Here is an 18,674-nt window from a genome sequence, read left to right as displayed (position 1 = left end):
GGCAACCCTCATTTGAAGGCAGTGCTTATGGCTCCCACCAGCCTTCTCTCGTCCCATCAAATGGCTGGCCCATTTCCTCTACCTTCCCTCACCCATCCTAGTTCCCAGGCCCCACCCCAGAAAGGCAGATTCTCCTTTAGAAGTACTTCAACCTATCAAATGTCTCTTAAAATGTGACATCCAAAAGATGTACATTGAGTATCTTTAATAATTATTTATAATAGCCAAAACCAGAAAGCAACCTAAGTCTCAGATAATTGCAAACATGGAGAAGTAAGCTCGGTACATCTATTTAACAAACTGCTGATCAGTCCTTACAGATTTTTACCAAAATATGGAGTAATATGTACTATGCCCATACTATACTGAGAAAAGGTAGCGCAATTACAGGCATTGAAAGGAGAGCTTAGCATTAAAGGGGATGGAAGGAAAGACCACAAAATAATCAGGAATTTTTCTTAATCAGTGACTGTTTTTTTTCTTTTGATTTTTCTGTATTTTCCAAATTTTCCTTAATGAACATAGAATAGTTTAAAATAAAAATAAATAAGACTAGACGAGAAATTTCAAATGGCCTCTGACACGCATAGGCCTCAATGAGACCAAGAATTCACGCAATTATAGCATATAGTCCATATACATTACAGTCCTCTTCTTTTAGACAGAATCATATTTCTAAAATGACTCAGACTCATTCAGGCCTTTTACTGTACACATCTTCCTTGACTTACAATGAGGTTACACCCTGGTAAAGCCATCATAAGCTGGAAACATTTAATACACCTAACCTAGTGAATATCACAGCTGAGCCGAGTTACCTTCAACGTTCTTAGAACACTTGCATTAGCCTACGGTTAGGCAAAATCACCTAACACAAAGCTTATTTTTTAAGAAAGTGTTGAATATCTCATGTTATTTAAATACTATACTGAAAGTGAAAACGCAATGGTTGTATGGGTATACAATGGTTGTCAGTGTATCGGTTGTTTATCCTCGTGACCTCAGGGCTGACTGGGAGCTGTAGTTGCTGCTGCTTAGCACCACAAGAGAGTATCATACTGCCTATCGCTAGCCCAGGAAGAGATCAAAATTCAGAATTCGAAGTACAGTTTCTACTGAACGCGCATTGCTTTCACATCATCGGAAAGTCAAAACATCATACGTCAAACCATCGTAAGTTGGGGATTACCTGTAGAGTATATATTATTTATTTTAGGGACATTTAAAACATCACCCAGTTATTAGCAGAAGTCAAAAGATAACAATTGTCGGTGATGATGTGGAGAAAAAGGAACCCTTGCGCGTTGTTGGGGGAATCGTAAATTGGCGCAGCCACTATGGAAAACTGTATGGAACTTCCTCAAAAGAATTAAACATAGAACTACCATATAATCCAGGAATTTCACTTCTGGATATATATCCAAGACAATGAAATCATTATCTTGAAGAGATAGCTACAATCCCATGTCCCTTGCAGCATTAGTCACAATAGCCAGATATGGACACAACCTAAATTTCCATCGATGAGTGAATGGATAAAGAAACCGTGATACAGGTACACACACACAGAGGAATATTATTCAGCCTTTGAAAAGAAGTAAATCCTGCCCTTTGCAACATGGATGAACATGAAGGATATTATGTGAAGTGAAATAGAGAAAGACAAATGCTGCATGATCTCAATTCTATGTGAGGTCTAATTTTTTTAAAAGCTGAAGTCATAGTAACAGAGGAAGGAATGGTGGTTACCGGGGGCTGGGAGTAGGGGAAAAGGGAAGATACTGATCAAAGGGTACAAACTTTCAGCTACAGATGAATAAGTTCTGGAGAACTAGTATTCACCATGGTGACTATAGTAAATAATAATGTATAACATCCTTGAAATTTGCTAAAAGTGTAGACGTCAAGTGTTCTCACCACCAAAATACAACAAAAAAAGTAACTATGAGAGGTGACGGATGTATTAATTAGCTCGATGGCAGTAATCATTTTACAATGTATACATATATCCAATCATCACATTGTACACCTTAAATATATACAATTTTTATTTTTCAATCATACTTCAGTTAAGGTGGGGAGAAAACCCCACAAAACATCATCCAGGTGTACTGCAGTCTTGGACCATGTACTTCTGAAACACTATGCAGAAGGTGTATCTTTATACACTAAATCACATTTTAAATGCAGTCGTAGAATCTTCTTTTAGAAAAATAACCTTCAGAAAATCCTTTTGTAAGGCAACAGACGTTTTTGAACATAAAGAGTCATCTCCGTCTACTTATCTGTTCCCTATATTAAAGGGTTCGATGCTCGGGAGCTTCCATTTATACATTCTAGTCAATTGCCCCTTCAACTTTTTCCCCTTCACTTAATCACAGTTGACATGAAGGTTAAACATATGAGGATTATGTCTATTGCAGAAGACATAATGAAGAGATGCAAATAGTCTCAAACTCACTCTTGTCAGATTTTACCTACGCCCACTCCTCTGGCTCTTCCCTGGGTGTGGGGTGGGGGGTGAAGGTCCTCTTTGCTCCCCTCTGCCTTTGGTAAATCATAATGGTAGCTCCTATCTCCCCACTCCTCACTTTTCTACTCCACTCTCATCTTGTCCTCACGGGTTTGAACAACTGGGCAGCCGGGTAAGGGAATTTCCACGCCACACCCCTTGCTGCCACACCCACACAGGACCCACCTGGCCTGGACTACTCCCCTCCCCTGCAGGTACCAAGAGCAACCTGATACAAAGACACACAAGAAGCCACAGAAGCCCAGGGAGGCAATGCCCATCATCACCAGTCCCAAGGTCCATTGCATAGGCTGCCAACAGCGCTGGATCAACCCCAGTATAGGTATACGATATTCATTTACAAAAGAATGACTATCGGATATTTAACTAAATGTACTGCCATCATATATGCTGCTTATGACACAACGCAGTATTACTATGTTAATTTCCAAAGGGATGCGTTGTCAGACATTTTCGTGTGATTCAGTTTTACACCTCCTCGTATAATAAATATGTATAAATCTGTAAATCATAAAGAATTCTGTTGTCAGGACACGAGTCTCAATTATCAGTTCAAAAAATATACTTGGAGTCTTTTCCAACCTCCAGAAGAAAACTGCACCTAATGGCATCTTCTGGCCCATTTTGGGTGGGGGGGTGCCGCTTGCTGTAGTGAAAAGACTCACTTGGAAACGTCTCTGCATCCCTAGCCAAACACAGAATGGGAAACCAGAAGCAGCAGCGGCCAGACCTTGGGTCCACGGCCTCTGCCGAATGCCACGTGCGTCTCCAGAGTCCTCGCACCCCCCTGCAGGTGGCTCATCTATGGCTCAGCCCCGTGGGAATCTCACCCTTGAACTTCTTCCTCCACCGAATTCTGCCTTCCCACCCCCAGGTTCCTCGCACCAGCCGCTTCTTCACCCCACAGGCCCCTCCACACACAAAGACGAGACAGGAAGAGGACTCACCCACTGAGGACCACGATGAAGTCCATGACATTCCAGCCATTGCGGAGGTACGAGCCCTTATGGAAGATGAACCCCAGGGCTACGATTTTGATCCCAGCTTCAAAGCAAAAGATCCCGATGAAATACGGTTCTGTCTTCTCCTGTGGGATGAAGAACAGGGGTGCTGGTGAGAGGAGGACTGTGCTTCATGAGACACAGGCCAAGGCACCCCTGGCTAGCTATCCTCTCTGCTCTGACATTTCCTCTCTCCTACAGGACACCTGGACGTCTGCACTGAGCCAGCCCCAGGTACAGGTGAGGGTGCTGCGGGACTCACGGAGAGCACAAGAGCAAGGGAAGCCAGCTGCAGAAATGGATGGATGCGGGTCTCATGCCCAGGACCGGCCATCCTCCCACGACAATGGCCAGCGGTGCTGGCTTTGCCTTGAAGGGGTCAGCTTTCCCACTGCTGGCCTTCACTTACGTTGGAGGCTTAAGAGTTCTTTCCATCCATGGATTATCAGGCTGGAGCCACCTACCCGTACATTTGGATTTCAGGCATTTTGTTTGCCCTCTTTAGAGGGAATACTTTAGACACATGGATGAGTTCTTTATAGAGAATACGGACAAACGTTTAGGAAGTTCAGAACAGTGAATGCACGTAGGCTTTGAGCATCCTTCACGCTCTCTCCTTTACTCTCCCTCTTCCTCTCACTCCCAAAGTCCCTCAGAAAGAGGAGAGAAGTGTGTGTGGACCCCGTGTCCTCCCTTTCTCCTTGCCTGGCTTCCATGCAGTGTATACACAGAACTTCCTGGGAGCAGGAATTTCAAAGGTCAGTCCTCTTGTCTTTATGTATCCCAATGGGACTTGTTACCAACTTGTCCCTCGACAAAGAACAAACTCACAGAACTGTACAGAAGGGAAGGGAGCCAGGTGAAGAAGCAAAGGAGAAGGGACCCAGGCAAGAGGAAGAACAGGGGGAAAGAAAGATGAGAAGGAAGGAGGCACCTACCAGTCTGCGGGACATTGGGGTCTTGTCATCCTCAGGAAGATGCTGCTCCAGGGCCAAGACGATGCAGTTGGCAATGATGGTGGCCAAGATCATGTACTCAAACGGCGTGGGAAAGGAGGAGTTAAGAAACAGATTCACCGAAGAGAGAGGGACACAGCCGCCAAGATGGCTGTGTACATCAACACACAAACTTTATCAAGCCACACCGTGCGCAGTCTGCATGACTGGTGTGAGCAAACAGGCAGGTAGGACAGTGGATGTCCTTAGCATGTGGAACTGTAACCATTTCTGATTAGGCTCTGAACACAAAGTATCTTCTCAAGAAAAGAGTGTAGCCAATAAATAATATATTAGACATACGGTAGACACTCCAGATACTTAGTGAATTCAGTGACATATCCAGGAATTAACCAGGACTAAAAAGGGAAGTGGGACGAAGGGAGGAAGAAACACTGATGCTGTTGCAGGCTCCCCGTTCTTCTCAGTCTTCAAACCACTGGACTGTATAATGATGTTTCAGCAAGGATCCAGCTGTGGCTGTTCGTTGCTGCCTCGGGGAATCACGTCTGTAGTGCCCTCTTCTAGAACCTCTGCTCGAATGAATAGAAGAAGAGCCCTTGGAAAAGGAACAATTCTCTCCATGAGCTCCCTTTTCTTTTAATACCCAATTCAGGAAAATCTATAATGGGGCCAGGAGAAACTGGCTTTGTCCCACCTTACTTTCTCCTAAGCGTCTACATCTATAAGAAACAGACAGACAAATCATTAGTCTGCATTCAGGGCAGCAAAGTCGGGGCCTCTAGGAATCAAACTACAAAAGAATGGATAATGAATTCAGGCTTCGTTTTCTGTTGCATTTTTCTGAACACAGGTGAGTGGGCTCCCTGCGACTTTTTGAAAAACAGGACTACGATTCGAGTGCCAGCATCCCTGACTTCCGCAGAAAGGTTGTGCCGTAAGCCCAGGGGAAGGCAGGAGAGGGGGACTTCTAGAAAAGAGAGAGGGAATCACCGGCTCCAGGATCACTCTGCACGTGGGATTTCGTTCTATAACTATGGCTGTGACAGACAGAAGTGAGCGGTTGCCACTGGTCTTGCTGAGCAACCTGGGATCTGGCAGTTTCTGGAATCCAGGCGGGAGAGATGAGTAGTAAGTCGGATAAAGCGGAGGGAAGGGAAGGGATCTTGTCTCCCCACACATTCAAGCTGGCTGTGTAGGATGTAGGGCCCGGAGCCCTCCCTAGGGAGTACAGAAGGAGGGCAAATCATAAACACGCCCCCATGCCTCCCCATCCCCACCAGGACATGTGTGCCGGTGAACATCAGTGGCAAAGAAGCACTCGCGGCATCTCTGAGAGGGGTTAGGGCAGAGGTGGTACGTGCAAGATGTGAGCTGCCCCAGCGGCTGCTCTAGTCCTGGTGCTGGAATGGGAGGCTTCAGGGGGTGAGATGGCCGGCCGCATCCGAGCCTCCAGAACTATTCATTCTCACTTAGCAGCACCGCTCCCCGCCCCCTGCCCCCATGCAGCCCTGAGTCACAGCCCATTCTCCAGCAGCTGGCCACCCTCCCTTCCCACACACCCCAACACTCACACGGGACTCATACCCTGGGGACAGCTCTGCTGGCCTCTAGGACCCAGCCACCGGGTCTGAAAACTGGATGGATGGGGCTCAGAGGACCTCAAGAGCCAGCCTCCTGCCCCCATACCCTACTGTGCTGGCTGAAACCCTCTCAGTCAGAGGGGAGCCTCACCACACGCAAAGTCCCCCAGCACACCTCGCCACTCTTCCTCCTTCCGTCCTTCTGGGCACCGAGCATGGCCCCTGAGAGCTAAACATGCCAGCAAATACACACCAGAGATGCCCACCGCACTAACAAGCCTACTTTCTTGTGACAAGTCCCCACACACAGCTCGCCCAGGGGTACCAGTGCCCACCAAGCACAGGGGGAGTTCTCCTCCGTCCCATCATGGGCTCTAATCCAGCGCTCTGAACAAGTGCAGGATGACCAGGACCGCGCCAGGATCTGGTGTCCCGTAAGCCCTCTGAATAGGCTAGCCTGTCCTTGGCCTGGTTCAGACACCCAGAATTCCCCAGACCCGAATGGTAAAATGAAGACGGGAACATGGCAGAAGTGGAGGCCCAGGAATCCATGCCCTTTCCTGAGAACATCCCTAGGGAATCGGTACAGATAGGGAACCAAGAACACGACAGCAAGCCAATGACAAATGGCAAAAGAAGTGAAGGGTACTTGGGACATGTTTCTAAGATGCAGGCCACAGGATACTAGTGCTACAAGGACTTGCAGTCAAACAAATGAGGGAAAGCCTGGGTTCGGTCAAGGTGAGCAGGTGTCCTCCCAGCAGGGTGCTTGCAGCCTTTAATACTCTTGTACACAGCATGCACCCCTCCCCCAAAGGGGGCTGGGAACAGGACACAGCACTCCCAAACTTCTTCACCATATAACCCTGCTGTCAGAGCATCTCTCCTGGGGATTCTGTTCATAGGAACACATCTGGGGAGCCCTGATACAAAGGGCAGAGCTCACGGACAGTTCCCAAGGGTCCGGGGGATGCGAGGATGGCGGCTCTGACGGGAGTGAAATTAATGCCTCTCCCACTTCACGCCCTGTCCTGGTCTCTAACAAAAATATTCACAAAGTGTCAGGCTTGGCCAGCCCTTTGCCATGGCTGGAAGGTCCCACACAAGTTCAGAAGGCTACTGGGCAGGTCCAAGGGGCCCAGCACGTGACCTGGGAAGCAGGACCGGGGACACGCATGCTCACATTCAAGCTGCAGATGTCGCGCACTCTCATTGATCTACTGGGGGGACAGGCTTCTTCTCCTGAACACCTTCGAGGGACAAGCGCAGACTCAAAAGTAAAGGAGCTCTTAGTTGCTGACGTTCAGGCAAGGCAGCTCCCGCTGGCTGTGCACCTCCAAGGCTTTCCACCCAGCAATGCCCACTTGGGCTGCTGCAGCCCCTCTGTCGCCCCATTCCTCATGCCCACTTCCACACCTGTATCCTCCTGGCCAGACAGTCTAAGCATACAGCTCCCTGCTAGGACCGGTAAGCTCACCTAGCCCAGAATGTCCAGGTGCAGATAGATGAGGCTTCTGAGGGACACAGGGCTAGCTCCTTGGCCATTACCATGAAGGGCGCTCAGTGCAGGAGAAAGGCTGACGAGCCAGACTTCCTGTGGCCAGACAGGTGTCTGGAGGGCCGAGAATTCATGAGGGCGCAACAAATGGTACCACCTATGGCCCAGGGGGCTAGAATCTAGGTGAGGCCTTGGTAGTTCAGTTTCTGAGAAGACCCCGTTCCCACATCCTCCCGACTCAAATCCTCTGCCTGCAGTCTGATGGCTAAGGACCCACTCAGAGCAGTGATCCTTTGGCTTGAAATTCTGAAAACCTCAGGAAATTCCCTGGCGGTCCAGTGGTTAGGACTCTGCGCTTCCACCGCAGGGGGCACAGGTTCGATCCCTGGTCAGGGAACTAAGATCCCACAAGCCGCGTGGCAAATTTTGAAAACTTCAAATGCACATATTCTGGAGAGGGATGTCCCTTTAGGCCTTATAGAGCATCTCGACCTCAGGATGAATTCATGTCTGGGGCAATTAAGGATCTGAGGTGAAATTTTGGTGTAGAAGTAAAGGTGAAACGATGGGAATTCTGTGTATCTGTGACTAGCTGAAAGGAAGAAGGGGGACAGGGAAATTTTAGGAGAGGAGAGCAGGAGAGAACACCCGGCTCAGCCCAGGCCCTAGCCACTCCCTTTCCTTCAACCTCTTGTCCACTTCCCTTTCTGAAGAAAGCACAAAGAATGGGCACTTACATCTTAGTGATTTTGCTTCCTCTTGCAATGGCCTTTCTCCTCCTTTCTGGTCATATATCAAGATGGAGGTGAAATTCACCTTGTCTGTAAAGGCTTCTCCCTGTGCCCCACAGCTCTCTGCATGGTACAATTTTATCATCCTTCCTCATACTGATCTCCCCCGAGAAACTATACCTAGAAAGCAGGGACAGTGTTTTGTTCACCTCTCCACTGGTGGTTCTCAGCAGAGCTCCTGGCACACAGTAGGAGCTCACTCAGTGTTAAGTGCAAGGCATGAATGAAAGGGAGGCATCCCCGTCCGTGAGCAGCAGCTCCACTGAGGAGCTGTCACGAAGACCAGGCTGTAGTCACTCCCACTGGCTCGGGCCCCCAGCTTGGGATCTGACTCAGGGGCACCGCTCCCTGTCTTCCTGAAACAGAAGTTCAAGCCCCTTCCCAAGGGCTCTGCTACATCTCCCAGAGGAAGAGCCTGGACCGCAAGTAACAGCCCACAGGGCACAAGGATGCACCTCGCAGGCTAGGCAAAGATGTGCTTGGAAAGGTCAAAGGAAGCTCCGCGTTGCAAGGCCTCAAAGAACAACGCCTCTCATGAAACAGAATGGAAGTCTGTTCAGGACTCTGATGCCTTCTGCCCAGGAATTCAGAGACTCCCATTACATTCTGCGCTTGACACCAAAGGCATTTTGGAGAACACTCTCTCTCCCTGGGGTCTGTACTGTTTGTGGCTTGAGATTTTGATTATATGGAGCTGATGAGGGAGCCTGAGGGCAGGGGCTTTTTTGCCCAGGGACCTCTTGTACCCCAGTGTCCAGCACACAGCGGTCACCCCATGACTGGTTTTTAACTAATAAAGTAATCAATCAATTCATAAGCTAATAGCACAGGAAAATCAGAGCCGGAGCTATCCTTACAAAAGCTACCCATACTTTCTCTACACAGTGCACCCATTTGAACTTTGTGTGCTATATGCCGTGTACACACATTAGCTCTTCAAAAAAAGAAACCAGCATAAAAGACCCCTTTAATGTAAAAAAAAAATTGTTTACGAGCAAAGGAAAACATCTGTCTTGCTAGAAGGATAATGAGTTTTCTTGGAGTAGCAGGATTTCTTCTTTACTCCTTTACTCATTGTGTTATAATGAGCATGTATTCATTTATAATTATAAAATCAATTGAAGCTATATCTATTCTAAAAAAATCCAAACCAACACAAAAACCCATGCCAACCTGAGGGTCATGGAAATCAGCACAAGATTTCTGAGAGGATCAAATGCAGGAGAACAAAGGGACTGGACCGACTGAGGAAATGACCACGGAAATTCTTTGGAACCTGCAAAGATGCCTCTCTCTGCATCAGTCTCGCTGTCTGCTCGCTAGGGGCCTCATTTTATAAACTTCCTTGGCAATCTCCCCAAATACCCCTTCACTCCTTACTCGCTCTAAGCCCATTAATGAGGGCCTGTGTCACTCCAACACTCCCTTTCCCATCTCGCAGCTTCAAGACAATCATTAGGGAAATGATAAAAATAGGATCCCTTATTGATTTATCTCCTTTGCCCAATGCTCCTTCCTTCAAATGGTTGACTTGTTTCCTTAGCAACACAGCTAATTTGAGCAGCACGACTTGGCCTGCACACCTGCTATTTGTTCATCTCCTTCCTGAAGCCCAGAAAGCTGGGGCAGGGGAGAGAGAGGACTGCCCTCCCAGCTAGCTACTGGCTACCACGGAGGCACCGGCTCTGCTTGTCAACAGAGCCCTGGGGGCCTGGCCTGGGAGCTAAGCCCTCCCTTTGCTCACCCAGCAGAGCTTCCCCATCCACACCTCACAGGGACTGATGTGCAGGTACAGGACTGGGAAGGACTTAGGGTCCGAGCAGCAAATCTGGGGTGTCCCCAGGGAAACATGCACCTCTCTACCATCAGGAGGCTGATCTTAGACCCCTATACTCTCAGCTGCTTCCTCTCAGAGCTGTGACGCTAGAATACCAAGGAGGAGACCGAAAGAGCTCAGAGGGCTGAGGGCCCACCGGGGACAGGCAGTCAGATGGAACGCTGTGCCCTCTCTCCAACTCCTGGCCTAATGGAGAACGTGCTTTTGTGGGGGGCAGCCTGTGGCCACCTAGGCACTTCCTGTAAACTCCTGGGGAGTCTAGAACAGCACAGTCTGAGAGGCAGCAGGCCTCAGGACCCATCACCACCCCTCACCCCAGGCCGAGAGCACGCCCCCTACGGGCAGGTCTGTCTCCTTTCCTCCTGTCCATCCCTGCCTCCTGTTTAGGGATGTCTAATTCTAAGAGATGGAAGATTCTCAGAAGACAGCCTGGGCAGCGTTGTGCACATCCTTCCACTCCTCCCTCACCTGCACAGAAATGTCATTCTAACCAGTGGAATGTTGACTCAAAAACAGTCACGGGGGGTTTCCCTGGTGGCGCAGTGGTTGAGAGTCCGCCTGCCAATGCAGGGGACACGGGTTCACGCCTCGGTCCGGGAAGATCCCACATGCCACAGAGCTGCTGGGCCCGTGAGCCATGGCCACTGAGCCTGCGCGTCCGGAGTCTGTGCTCCGCAACGGGAGAGGCCTGCGTGAGAGGCCTGCGTACCGCAAAAAAAAAAAAAAAAAAAAAACCGTCACGGGGTGAGGAGTGCTGCCTAGTCTGTGATTCCCTCAAACACAACACCAAAGGGATATTTTAAATATGAACAATAGTGAAATCCTGCTATCCAAGACCTTCGTGCTGCCTTTTTAATATGAGAAGAATTAGAATCTTCCTCGAGACGTGGAATGCAATGGAGAAAACGTACCTTGGCAATGGAAACCAGAGCCATGGCTCTCCATGCAAAAGTCACCCCGACATGATATTCAAGTCAGAGAAAACCACAGCCACCCGTTCCCCCAGAACCAAAGGAGGACAACAAAAGGATCAAAGTCTAAGATAATACATGAATATGTACACACTACTATATATAAAATAGATAATCAACAAAGACCTGCTGTATAGCACAGGAAACTCTACTCAATACTCTGTAATAGCCTATAATGGCAAAGAATCTGAAAAAGAATAGATACATGTATATGTATAACCGAATTACTTCGCTGTACACCTGAAACTAACACAACATTGTAAATCAACTATACTCCAATATAAAATAAAAAAATTTTTAAAACCCTTTGAAAACTGTAAGGTGCTACACAAATGCACAGTCGTTTTTATTCTCCTACTAAATCAATCTTTAAGCACCGCTCTGGCGCTAAGCTTTGGGGGAAGCAGCTGTTAGGGGTCACAGCCTCCGGAAGCGGGCTGGCTGTCTGCAGCCATGGGCTGACATTGAAGAGACCCACCGCAATAAAGGATTTAAAAGAAAATTATGGTAATGGGCCTCCGGGAAGAAAGCAAAGACATTTGGCCCAGACCCTCCTGGGAACATGCAAAGCACATCCAAACACCAGTCCCCAGAGGAGGATTTATGAACCTGATGGCTCTGATGCAATCTCACCCAGTGATTAGGAGGGACATTCATCACACCCAAGGCCAAGGCTAAGAACAGGAGGGGTTGAACCGCCACAGAGGTCAGGCTCTGGCTCCTACAGACCCTGATGGAAATGCAGTGAGATCATGCTGGTGAGATCATATCCCCCGGCCTGGGCTGCAGAGAACAATACATCTGCCCTGGAGGGACCAGTAATAGTGAAGAGATGAGACTTAGGCCTAAAAGCCAGACATGGCCAGAGCCACCACCATCGTTTCCACATGCAGTGTCTGCACCCCTCCCTAGAGGCTGACATTCTCACAGGAATAGCTGTCTCCTAGCCTTTCCACACACATCCTATGTACAGTTCTTCAATGCCTCACAGACTGAAAAAAAAAAATTAAAACCAGCCCTGTTAGGCCTGGGGCCAGCTCTCCTTCCTGGAAGGGTGTTTCACCTTTTCTCCAGATTGTGGCATGAAGTAGGAGGAAATATGAGATAAAAAGATTGAGCCAAGAGGGCTTTCTAACAGCTCTCAGCAAGCCTTCGCAGCCCTGCCCCACTGAGGCCAGGTTCAGAGGTTAGCCACGGTCCAAGGGAGCTTCGGCCCCGTGGCTAACGTGCTCCTGGATGGGCTCCTCCTGGACTTCTCTGAACTTGCTCTCGTGGCTGACCTAGGAGGACAGTGCGTCCAAAGAAGACTCATCCAGAAAAGGGAATAAATAGAGACACTGTATTCTGTGGGGTTCTGAGGGGCTACAGATAAATTTTTTTTCAATTTCCTGAAAAACAATGTTAAGCATCTGAACTTATCAATGTATGAACCACTCTCATCTCTGGGGCAAGTCACACCCTCAACTGCATTCCCATCTCTTTTCTCAGTCCTTATTTTTCGGTTTCCAGGCTCTGTCCCGGGCTCGTCAACAGAGGGTGGACCACACGTTGCCACCGAAGGGCAGGAGGGCTAAACCCCTGTGCTTCCCCGTGTGACAGAAGAATGAGTACACAATTCTGGCTGCAAATCTGGAAATCCATCCTGGATCTCTCCTTCCTTTCCCACCCCCATGGCAGCAGAAACGCACTGTTAACAAGCAGAAAAATGGGGTGGAAGGCTCTGCGTACTTCGTATTGTCCCATTTCATTATCTCATTGCTTTCCTTACTAGAATTTTTCTCATCTTAAAAAAAAAAAAACCCAACTTGTCTTAAAAAAAAAAAAAAACAACAAAAAACAGATTGAAAAACCAAACCCCTTTTCTTTTTTTAAAACAAAACAAAACAAAAATGTATCATGTGACTTCCAGCCTTAACATTAGTTTTTTAACTTTGGTTTCCATGGTGGTGGGATGCAACCTGCCATCACCATGACAACAGCTGCCTCTGTTCAAATTCACCGTATGACAGGCAGTCCTGAACACACCTCTCTCCCTCTCTCTCTGTCAAGAAGATGGAAATGCCATTACACCTACTCCTAAAGACTTAAATCCTAATGAATGAAAAACAAAGGAAGCAACGTTGAGAATACAGCAAAGAGGCAGAGACCCCCCCACCCCACCGAAAGAGGCTTTCTGTTTGCCGGTACAGTCCCACTGCTCACTTAGGGAGGTCAGTGGACTCAGTTACCCAAAACAAAGACCCCTAGCATTACCCTTGCAATGCTGGCTGTGTAGCGGCATTGAACTCTTCATTCGTCTGACTCCCCTGTCCCTGCCCTCTATATAAGATGACTAAAAGGAAGTTCACATTATTGCCAATCTGGTTAACCCGTGCCGAGGTCAGTTCCAGACTCAGCCGAGCCCCAATTCCAAAAGGATGGGGAGTGGCGATTCTGCGGAACTCAGACAGCACCGGCTTCCTTCTCTCTTTTGTCTAACAGTCAGCTGGATAAGTCTTAACAAATTCCCTTTTTGTGTGTCTGACTGAATCCTGGACTCAAAACGCTGTCATTCGACACAGAGTTTTGGTGATCAGGAGACAAATGATTGAACGCTACAGAAAAGGGAAGAAAGAAAGGGGGAACGTTAAAAGCCTCTGGAAGGAAAACAAAACAGGGGTGGGAAAATTACCTGTTTCAGAAATCAGAATCTGTGTTTTGATGACACTCTGATGAATTCAAGCCCATCAAGCATTCTGGCAGCAACGTGCATTTTAGGGAAAGAATGTGGGCTGCAGTCAGCAACCACACCCAAGACTGTAGCCTACCCCACAACCACACTCACTCCGTGTGGCTCAGCCGGTACTCTGAATGCAGAAAGAGAATGAAAAGCCTTTTGTGAAGAAGTCCACAGATCATCTCTGGGAGAAGTTTTCGTTTTCCTCTAAAAACCCTGCACCTGCACCCCAATATTCAAAGCCACCTACTGAGCCTCCAGACCACATGAGAAAACGTTGAACACACTGAGTATACGCAGCTTGGAAAGGGAAGACTTGAGAGAGACATCACAGCTGTTTTCAAATATCTGAAGGGCTAGCTTGTCAGAGGGGGCTTTGATGTCGTCTAAGTTATCGCGAAGGGCAAGGCTGAGACCACTGGGTGGGGTGCCCACCCAAAGGCAGATCTGCGGCAATACAGAAAAGTTCCACTGTTCCGTAAGCGAATGGACTATTTTGTTAAGTAGTAAACTAACTGTTGTACGAATAGATGTTTAACCACCAGCCTCTCTGAAGAGAGAAAAGCCCTGATGTGTAGTGTGTGTCAATTTCTGGAGTGTAAAGACTGTCTCCGTGGTGACTGAGGCTACCAACTTGACACCAATGCACATGGAGTTGGGAAGAGATACACACAGTTGAAACCCACAAGCTGGGACTAGCCAGTTCCACACACCACTTACTATAAGTTCCATGTCTCTGGGAGACCATCAAGGATATTAAGGAAGAGATTCCTGTATTTGATAGCAGTTGAGCTAGATCAACCCTCCTATGCATAAGGAGTTAACAAATGGGAAGGAAGAAAGTCAAGGATTCTTCGGTCTCTTGCTCAAGGGCCTCGTGGGTCAGCATGACTCCCTCTGTCCCTTAGACTCAAGTTGCTCTCTTAGCTGGACCTGCCTTCATGAAGTCTGAAGCATCGCCCGTATCACAGAAGGCTGGTACCTGTGTGGCGGGATGTGTGCCAGAAGCAGCCACGGGTGAAGTTTGCCAGCACCATGAAACGTAAGAATTAATCATCCCATTCTCTCAGGTTGAATTCCGGGAGACCCAGAGGGCTCCTGCTATATCACCGTAGCCTATAAGAGGAACCTACCAAGACACGTGATTAAAAGCACAACCCAAGGAAACAAATCAGGTAAAGGCTCACCTCTTATTCTGGAAGATGAGCGGACCTCAGCCTTTGCTACACAGTAGAATCACCTGGGAAGCTTTGAAAAATTAAGGGTACAGGTATTCCATCTGTAGAAATCCTGATTTAATTTGTCTCAGCTACCATCTGGGCATCAGCATTTCTAGAAGGACCTAGGCGGATTTCAATGTGCAGCCAGGGAGAAGAACATTGCCTTCAGTGCTGGAGGCCATGACAGCTCATGGTGTCCTCAACTCAGCTGAGATAACAAATGAGGAAACAATCCCAGAGGCACCTCGCTAAGAACTGAAAGGTGCCTTAGAGCTCTCTTAACTGATTCAGCACGCTCATTTTATAGATGTAGATACTGAAACCAGAGCAGGAGTAAGACGTTTCCAGAGCCAGGACTAGAAATCTCTATGGATTCCTGAAAAGCTTAGGAGCCGATTATCAGGGCAATCAAATAAAACTCCCTAGCTTCGTGGCCTGAATGGACAGTTCTTAGAAAAAGATATAAGGTATCTTCTTACTGAGTCTACTGCCCCATCCCTACTCAACTGTCCTCAAGAGCGTATCTCTTAAGGTAGGTGTGGATCCCTTTGTCAGGACCACGGAAGAGTCCAGAAAACATTCTGAGAGGAGTGCTCGCCTCAGCAGCCACTCTCCCATCTGCTGAGATGTGATCTTGGTTTTACGTTGGGCAGAAGCCCATTGCCTGCTGAGTACTACCACTTCGTAACATTCTCCAGCAAAATTTTTGGGAAAGGAAAACATCGACCATTGTTCTGAATCACTGCTTCCCATTCTCATTGGATCTGTGCTGGTTGGCGTCTCTTAAATTTTCCTTCTCTTGTCTACTTTTTCTTAATTAAATCCTTTCTGATTAATCATGACCCAGCCTCCTATGGCCCAACCCAGAGAAACACTGAAAACATATACCTGCTAACAAAAAAAAAGGAGGAAAACATCCCAGAAAGAGGATGAGGGGATAGAAGGATGATGACCGAGTGGAGAAAGAGTACTGAAGAAAGCACAGAGGAAATGTGATAAAAAAGGAGCCCTGGACTGAGAGTCAGGAGCCCTGGGTTGCAGCCCTGGCTCTGTCACTTACTGAGAGATCAGTGACAAGTCATGTAACCTCTCTGACTCTCAGCTTTCCTACAGATAACGGAAGGTTTGGTTAGAGTTTCTCTTAGGTCCCCGTAACTCTAACATTCTCTTAGTCTGTGGTGCTAATAATAAGTAACATGATGGGAAGGGAAGTGAGACAGAAAGGGGGAGCGCCCATTATTACAACTGAGAGAAGCCACTTTGGGCGAAGCTACTAATGAGTACATCCAACAATAACACCCAAAGCAGAAGTCCTGGCACGCCTAGGAATACCTTTCAAGTGTCTAAAGTCAATGGAAACACTTCTAAATTTTCAATAGCAGAAGCTCCATGACAAGCTGGACTGGCTAGAAACACCTCTAAGAGATGGTTAATAAAAAGTCAGAATCCTCCAAATGGTGACCTGAAGGTGAACCTGAGGCTGCTTTTCCATAAACCTACTGTAAGCCTTTTCTACTCCCTGTCGGGATAGTAAAGTCTTTTCTGCAGCCTCTCTGTCCCCACCGCCCCCATGTCCTTAACAAGCCGCAAAGGTAAAAGCATTCAGTAAAAGGTGAAAGTTCAAAAACAGTCATAAATGTTGTCTACTCCACACTACCACTCACACTATGGGTGCCCCGGAAAAGGGAGGGCTGAGAACAGACCTTCTGAGGGCTGGAAAAAAGAAAATGGACTTGATATGCTAATACTAAAAAGAAAAGGAAAATTGGTACTTCCAAATCAAAAGTCCTTTGCAGAGTGATGACATCTGACTGGAGCTTCTGGTGAAGACAGAAGACAAAACAGCAAAGGGCCCCAGTTGCAAATGAAGCTTGCATTCCAGTGACACAGGGCAAGCTGCCTCAGACCCATTTCATGACGATGGGTAAGAGACCTTCGTGCTTTTCCCATCTATCGCTCCTTTACTCCCCCATGGGTTTAGCCTCATACCCAACGGGGGCTACTGATACAGGCAAGCAGTTCAGTGTCATCCTAAAAGATGCTCTGTTAGGGAAGAGTACTTGCTACTCTTCTGGTCTGACCTGAGGCAGTGTGGTACAGTGGAAAGAGAGGAGCCAGTGGAGTCATTCAGACCACATCTACCTGTGACCCTGGGCTAATCATCTTGTAAGATGAGAACAATAATATCCACTTCACACAGCTTTGGGTAAAGTGATAATATGGCTCTGAAGCACACTGCAGAGTGTCTGCCACACAACAGGCATTTAGTAAAGGTGAGGTTCCTCTGAACACTCCCAGGATGTGCACTGAAGGATGGATGACTCTCCAGGTCTGGATCGTGGTCTCTACAGCATGTTGGTAAAATGATATGAAAATAATTCCATGAAAATAAAAATAAATGAAGGTAAGAGAAGAGAAAGGGATGATAACCCTTAGCATCGTGCAGGGTTGTTCTGAACCCACCCTCTTCCACAGTGGAAGTGTGGAAAGCTGTCAGACAGTTCTCATTTCCCAGAATCTATTCCTTTGCTTTGCTCCTTTGAGCCTGTCTACTGAGGTTTGGGACAGAAGTGAGCTCAGTCTTCCTGAGCTTGCACATTCAGGGGTGGGCATTTGTTTGTTACTCTCTAATCATCACCAAGGAGAGAGGTTACCCAGAGAAGATGTACCGTCCCTTATCCATAGAACTTTGGGGGAGGAGGGGCAGATGGTGATCTCAAAAATAAATAAATACATTAACTATCGATGAGAAGGGATTATCATGTTGCCAAAGTGCCCAGATCCTCTGAATTTACATGGGCCCATATCCCCCAGAACTGCCTCTCCTCATGTTACCACATCCACCTACCCACCCCACCTCCAGAAAAGCCCACACCCTTCAACTGCTCCTCATATCAGCAGACCAGGAGAACACATGTATCCTTGTACATCCATATGGCTCAGTTATCTCATAAATACAAACTCCCTTGCAAATACAATCCAAAGTTAGCAGAAAGAAGAGGCAGTTCCTTTCATTTTTCTTTAGGCCCACTCCCTAATATCCTTTGGGTCCTCCACCTGGTCTCCAGAAGCCAAGTGGTATATCCTGGTTCTCCACTCACATCCACATCAGTGCCCAGTTCCCTCAAGTAAAATGCCCTCCAGTATCCTGGTCAGATGATCTTCCCTAAGCTCATTATGCAAATGTCCAAGGGCTCATGGAGCCTCCCCCTCTCTACCACACGCCTCTAACCCTTTCAGAAATTTCATCCACAGTTCACGGAATCCCATTGTGACTCCCTTCTCTGATAGAACAAAGATGGACACTTTAAATACCCAGAAACCCAAACAGACAAGGAGGAGTTAGCTAGAAGGCTGACAACCTCTGAGAAGAAAACCTGCCCAGAGGCCAAGCTGGGGTTCTAGGAGGGACACTTCCACACACCAGCAATCAGGCCATCTGAAACTTGCAGCTACCATTTCTGTACAAACAAAATCGAGTGACTTTGTCTAAGGTTGATAGTTTTGAATATCTCATCTCCTTTTATCAAAAGTTTGCTGGAAAAATTCTGCATCATTATTGCTCCTA

The 18,674-nt window shown here is 47.5% G+C and overlaps 1 protein-coding gene across 3 annotated transcripts in view; it reads right to left on the bottom strand.

Moving 5' to 3' along the window:
* Window positions 1-18,674, bottom strand: part of CACNA1E (calcium voltage-gated channel subunit alpha1 E) — a 296,087-nt gene that overhangs the window by 264,087 nt on the left and 13,326 nt on the right. For all 3 annotated transcript variants that reach the window (XM_060009746.1, XM_060009755.1, XM_060009763.1), the window contains exons 2-3: window positions 4,473-4,578; window positions 3,481-3,620 (exon numbers count right to left, since the gene is read on the bottom strand). In XM_060009746.1, the coding sequence (XP_059865729.1) occupies window positions 3,481-3,620; window positions 4,473-4,578 (246 nt within the window). The remainder of the gene's footprint in view (window positions 1-3,480; window positions 3,621-4,472; window positions 4,579-18,674) is intronic.

This window comes from Delphinus delphis, chromosome 1 (assembly GCF_949987515.2).
Source record: "Delphinus delphis chromosome 1, mDelDel1.2, whole genome shotgun sequence".
Lineage (NCBI taxonomy): Eukaryota > Metazoa > Chordata > Mammalia > Artiodactyla > Delphinidae > Delphinus > Delphinus delphis.
This window is presented reverse-complemented; position numbering and strand designations above follow the sequence as displayed.